This window comes from Acomys minous (genome assembly GCF_964271855.1).
Source record: "Acomys minous genome assembly, chromosome: 18".
NCBI lineage: Eukaryota > Metazoa > Chordata > Mammalia > Rodentia > Muridae > Acomys > Acomys minous.
The window spans coordinates 63,513,519-63,519,715 of NC_140501.1; the positions used below are offsets into that span (position 1 = coordinate 63,513,519).

The following is a 6,197-nucleotide window of genomic DNA, read 5'->3' on the forward strand; positions in this document are numbered from 1 at the left end:
TCATGACCTTTATGGGGCTTTTATAGGTCCTTCTCAGAGATGGATGCTCACACTTTACAGTCACACTGCATTCACGCCACTGCTATTTCACAGCAGCTACATTTGTGAGCAACCAATTTCAAGGACTGAGCACACAATGACTGGAGAGATGGTTCAGAAGACTGAACAGGATGGGTTGTTCTTCAGAGGATCCAAGTTCAATTCTGAGCAGCCGTGTTGCGTACTTTATATCCACTTGTTATTTCAGATCCTCTAGTTTCCAAGGGCACCTGTACTCAAGTACACACACCCAAGTACCTGCACTCATGGGCACATACCCAAACTCAGATATGTACACTCAATAAAACATTAAAATCTTTTAGCTCTATGCCCTCTAGAATTGACAAGAAAATCATACCCAGGAAACCTCAAAAATGAGGCTGCTAAAACGAGACCTGAGCGATGACAACAACCGGGTGATCTTCCAAAGAGGACGGGGAAATAGGAAGTGGCCCCATCGCTTGATGAGGAGCAAGAAACAATTATAAGCGGCTGAGAGGGAGAATCAGTCTTTCCCTAATATGGTCATCCAATCCCAAGTTGTCAGACCTGGTAGAAATATGTGTTCAAGAAATATTAAGATGACGTAGTAACTTGGATTTATATATTTACTCCCTTGTAATTGGGTGAGTGAGAATAATAAAGAATAAGAGATCATGAATCTGAAGGGGGTTGAGAGACATGGGAGGAATGAGAGCAAAAGTGGGGGAAATATATCTTAATTTAAAGTGTTAAGCACACTAAGAGGAAAGCAAAACAAAAATATATGAGCAGGACTTTCGGAATTCACTGAGATCAGACCTATGTCCATCAAGCAAGGGAGTGAAACATTTATTTCTCAAAAGCAATGTTGGATATCCGTGCAGATTCCTGTTGTCCTACTCTCCTTTATGGCAAAAGCATAATGAAGTAAATGTTATGACTTATATGTTTTCAGTTTATTTATTAGACATGACCAACATAGAGCTTGCTTCTTGGTTTTAAAAATCATCCCCAAATGTGCACCCACATAATTAGGATTATTTTATTCTATAAGGATGTTATAGCTTATCTGTGTGTGCAGATATTGTGTCATTTATATACAGTCTCTTTTCAGGGGGAAATTAGCAACTTTCCTTATAGCTTGTGTAAGAAATGTGTAGCCCAAAAGTTATCCCTTCAATGTGGCACAGAAAAGGCAAAAGATTACATACATGTGGACTACATGATTAATTTTAAATCCAATTAATATAAGCACTTTAGTTTACAACTAAGACAAGAAAACCTTCACTGGTATATGATGAAGAAATTTTTTAAAATCTGAAAAACATAAAGTAGTGATGGAAAAGCAGGAACTGAGTAGGTCTGTGGGTTACCTAGATACGCACCCTACCCCCCCCCACACCTGTCTTCAGGGCAAGGCCAGCCTGTCTCACCCACAGCTGACCCCACACAGCTCTCAGCATCTTGTCCTCTAAGCTCATGTTCTCAGCTCCCTCCAGGCAAGTTCAGCCTTCTCAGCGCTGCATCCCTGTCTCTCTCACTCCTGACCTAGATCATTAAATCATCATTCAAGATCTTAACAAGATCCTGTTTGTCTATAGAAAATGCTAGGCAGACCTGTAGACAGTACCCTGAAGTCCTCAGAGGGAAGCCAATGCTGAGCTTGCTGACCATTAAACTCAATCTTGGAGCTCTTGCCCCAGACATAAATGACAGTAGTTAATAAACAAGTACCTACACCTGTCACTTGTGATTCGTTATTATACTTAACTACATATGACAGTAACGTGTGATCCTTGGATACAGGGCAAACACTTGCTTTGAGATTTCTCTCTAACTTCTTAGCAGTTTCAGAAGAGTCAGAGTGAGATATGATTAATTCATCAGATTATTCAAACAGATTGTTCCATAGTATGATCAGTTGTCCCAAAGGTTAGTGAGATGATGAACTGCAATACTGCCTAGCCAGTGGTATCAAGACTTTAAGTACTGTGTTATAGTAGTGCTATAATTGTTTTTAGGATAAATTGGTTGTCAGTATTATTTAAAAAAGAAAGTTTTTTTTTTTTGGAGACAGATTCTGTCTGTGTTAGTCTTGGTTGTCCCAGACTTCCTTTGTAGACCAGGCTGGCCTCGAACTCACAGCAACCTGCCTGCCTCTGCCTCCCGAGTGCTGGGATTAAAGGCTTGCATAAAAAAAACCTAACCAAACCAACAACCAACCACCAACAACGAAGAAGAAGAAGAAGAAGAAGAAGAAGAAGAAGAAGAAGAAGAAGAAGAAGAAGAAGAAGAAAAGAAGGAAGGAAGGAAAAAAAGAAACCCAAATAGATCTTACCACAATGTAAAAGGATTTAATAGAAAAAGACACATTTTTGTCTCAATGCAGCCACAGTAGACTTCCTGGGTGCTCAGGACTATTCAACCACAGTGTCTACACTCTCTACTTTCTTGCTAGCTTAGCTGATAATAGGTAAATGTGGTGACAGCGTCATGTTTACCCAAATCAGAAAACTTCCTTATATGATGTGACACAGATGAGAAGCAGAGCTGCATAGGTTTAAAAGCCCGTGAGGCCACTGAGCACACACCTGCTTCATCCCCTTCCCAGGGCTGTGTCTACTCTGCCCTCCTCAAACATGAGCAGCCCTCCTGGGAAGATGGCACCAGTGCTGATTCTCCTGGCCTTTCTTCTGCCCCTTGGAGCTCAAGCAGGTAAGTGAGCAGCCCTGTTGCAGAGGTGTCATCTCATGACACCACTGCTGTCCTTCTGCCAGGCAGGAGTCAGGAATGGTTCTGGCAGTGCACACAGGAGCTTTGTGAACCTCAGTTCCCTACCAAAGCCAGGCTTGGAAATTTGACACTGGCTAGATTCTAACAAGGTCTGAGGAAGGGAGGTGTTTTCAGAAAGCGTAATAGAGACTGGCTTCTTCCAGCTTTTCTTCATCATGTGGAGACTAGATCATCCTTAGAAAGAGTTGTTGCAGAGATGCAAAGATAGAAAATGTACGTCATTAACTTTCTTGAGCCCAGGTTAATGGCAACTTTAATGACCAGCATGCAACGAGTGAGGCCACTAGGTCAAGAATACTAACATTCTTCATTAACCTCCACCATTAGCCTGCTGAAAATCATGCCCAGGGTAACAAGATGCCTGCACTGCACATGCCACTAACTCTTCTGTCTAGTGCTAGTTGGCCTCTTCACTCTTTTCTGCAGCTCACCAACTATTTCCATCTTTGCCAGCACACTGAATGTCCCCCAGGCTCTGAATCCCACCAGCACCGCATCACCTATGCTCCAACTAAGTAGAAGTCATCATTCATTCTTGTAGCCAAAAGCATTTGCTGGGAGTCTAAGATGTGTTGGGCACCAGAATAGGAGAATGTCAGAAAATCCACATCCATAGTGCTTGGGGGTAAAAGGCATAGAAATGACACCAATCTCCATGTTAGAGAGGTTAGGGTGACTCACTAACAAAGAAAGGACCAAGGTGAGCCATACAGGATCCCCTTGGCTTCTAGCATCATGAAGACAGAGATTATTCCTCCATGCACTTGTAAAACTGAGCCTGGTGGACAAGGGCTACCCAAGTCTTCTCAGAGCCGGATCTGAGGCTTAAGATTCACCAAAAATTATTCTATGTACAAGGAATCCTGTCTGCAACCATCTTAGGGGACTGCCGATCCCACCTTCTATCATCCTCCTCTCTAGATATTATCTCCTGACCTCATCTGTTGCAAGATACCTCTTATTCTATCCTTTTCTTTCAGAGGAGATCATTGGGGGCCATGAGGCCAGGCCCCACTCCCGCCCCTACATGGTGTTTATTGAGTCTGTGGATACTGATGGGAAGGGGAATCACTGCGGAGGCTTCCTGATTCGATACAACTTCGTGCTGACAGCTGCTCACTGCAGGGGAAGGTGAGGAGAAGCAGCTCGCCCACAGTTTCTGAGACCCCCACACAGGAGCTTCTGTCCTTTACTGTGGCTGCTCCCCTGAGAGCTCACTAGAAGACAGGACTGTGAAAATGAAAGTCTGATATATATGACATCAGAAGGTGAGAGGGCAGAGCCAGCAGCACACTTGAGCTGAAATCAACTGCATTGGCCCAACTAAAGCAGTGGTTGAGGTGGAATGTTCACCTTAAATCTCAATGCAAGCTTTAGAATACTATCTAGAAGCAAGAGGGAGCCGCCAGGACTCTCAGGGCCTTGAGAAACAGAGAGAAGTTGGTCACATATTGAGGCCATCTTGTGTCCTCAAGTCCCCTCAGCTAGAGCCCCACTCTGTCTTCCACAGCACCTGGACTCCATCCTCCCTGATTGCACATCTCTCAAGTTCTTTCTATCTCTGCACAGCTCACAGAAAGTCACCCTGGGGGCCCACAATATTAAGATACAGCTGTCTACCCCGCCTGGGCTGCATCCTTCCTGACTACACATCTCTCATGTTCACTCTGCTCTCCGCACAGCTCAATGACAGTCACACTGGGGGCCCACAACATCACGGCACAGGAGCAGACCCAGCAGATCATCCGTGTGACAAGAGCCATTCCCCACCCGGACTATAATCCTAAAGAGGACTCCAATGACATCATGCTGTTAAAGGTGAGACCTGCCACCCTTCCCACCCACACACCTCCACTCCCTCTCACCCCACCCCACCCCTGCTGCCTGTGTTCTTCCTGGTGCAGTTCTTTGCATCCCATCCTGCTCTCATCCTGCTTCTTCCCTCCCTGACATCCTGGCTTTCGTGTGACCCAGGGCAGCAGCATCCTGGCTGAGCTGGTCTCTCCTGTCTCTTCCCATCAGCTGGAGAGAAGGGCCAGGAGGACTAGAGCTGTGAGGCTCCTCAACCTGCCCCCACACAATGTCCATGTGAGGACTGGGGATGTGTGCCATGTGGCTGGCTGGGGGTCAAAATCCTTTAAGAGCTCTTCCGTAACTGACGTCCTTCAAGAGGCTGAACTGATCATCGAGCGGGACGAAGAATGCAAAAAATGCTTCCCTCACTATTCCAACACCACACAGATATGTGCTGGAGACCCCAAAAAAGAGCAGCTTGCTTTCACGGTGAGGTTCAAGCATTTATCAGACAAGACACAGGGAGAGAGGAACCTGAGAGAGGCCTGCCAGTGAGACTGGCCAGACCCTCAAGCCTCAGAGCAGAGAAGGCTCAGTCCAAGAGTGCACTTATTAGTCCCTTGTGTGGAGGTAGCAAGAGTGGGAGGTGGGGAAACTTCAGTCATCCCCCCAAATGCATCAATTATCCCACAGCATTCCTGAGGACTTCAGGGAATGCCTTGGACTGAGCTGGTAGGAAAAGTTGGGCTTCCCTGGAGCTCTGGCACTGAGGGAAGTTGGAAAGTCTGTCCTTACCCTGATCTGACTGTTTACCTTGCCAGGAGGAGGCCAGTGTAGAGCCAGAGGGAGCCAGGCTCAGTTCTTCCTTTCTCTGCCTACAGGGTGACTCTGGGGGACCCCTCATATGTGACAACAGAGCTTATGGGGTTGTATCCTATGGAAAATCCAAGAGGATCACTCCAGAAGTCTTCACTAAGGTTGCACACTTCCTGCCCTGGATAAACAGAAACATGAATCTCCCCTAACAGGTTTTAAACCATATGTGCCTGACCATCTTGTCTGTACTCAGACAAGAACTATAGGCATTGGACAGCAAAGGCTGAAATTTCATAATAAATGATCTCCTAAGTGCATATACCTGAAGTCTGTTGTTGTCTGAGCCACTTTATTTTTTGTGCACCTCGTTGGTCTAGGCAGCCATGTCCTGTCAGTTCTGGGCTTTGCTTCCTCCTCCTTCCCCAGCCCCTCCCCTCACTGGAACTTCAGGCTATAAAATTCCCACATATTTATCACCCATACATGGTGGGAGTAGGGGATTGGTTTTTTTTTTTTAATTTTTGATATAGGATCTCACTGTATAGTATGGCTGGCCTGGAATTTACTATGGAAACCATCCTGGACTTAAACTCACAGAGATCTGCCCCTCTCTACTTTGCCAGTGCTGGGATTAACATTGTCTGCCAGGACATCCTACCATACACATATTTAATTTTCAACTCTTCAAGGCTGGATTTCTTACAATACAGCCATCAGGAGGCTACAGCACTGCCGAGGTGCCATACACTCAGTCACTCTTATTCATACTGGAA

General features: G+C 45.5%; 1 protein-coding gene across 1 annotated transcript; it reads left to right on the forward strand.

Moving 5' to 3' along the window:
- Positions 1–2,567: 2,567 nt before the first annotated feature.
- On the forward strand, positions 2,568–5,731 carry LOC311589637 (granzyme G-like). The gene is made up of 5 exons (XM_084768197.1): positions 2,568–2,736; positions 3,795–3,945; positions 4,497–4,632; positions 4,837–5,097; positions 5,490–5,731. Exons 1-5 carry the CDS (start codon positions 2,661–2,663, stop codon positions 5,631–5,633), a joined length of 768 nt encoding a protein of 255 aa, XP_084624323.1. The 5' UTR covers positions 2,568–2,660; the 3' UTR covers positions 5,634–5,731.
- Positions 5,732–6,197: the final 466 nt, after the last annotated feature.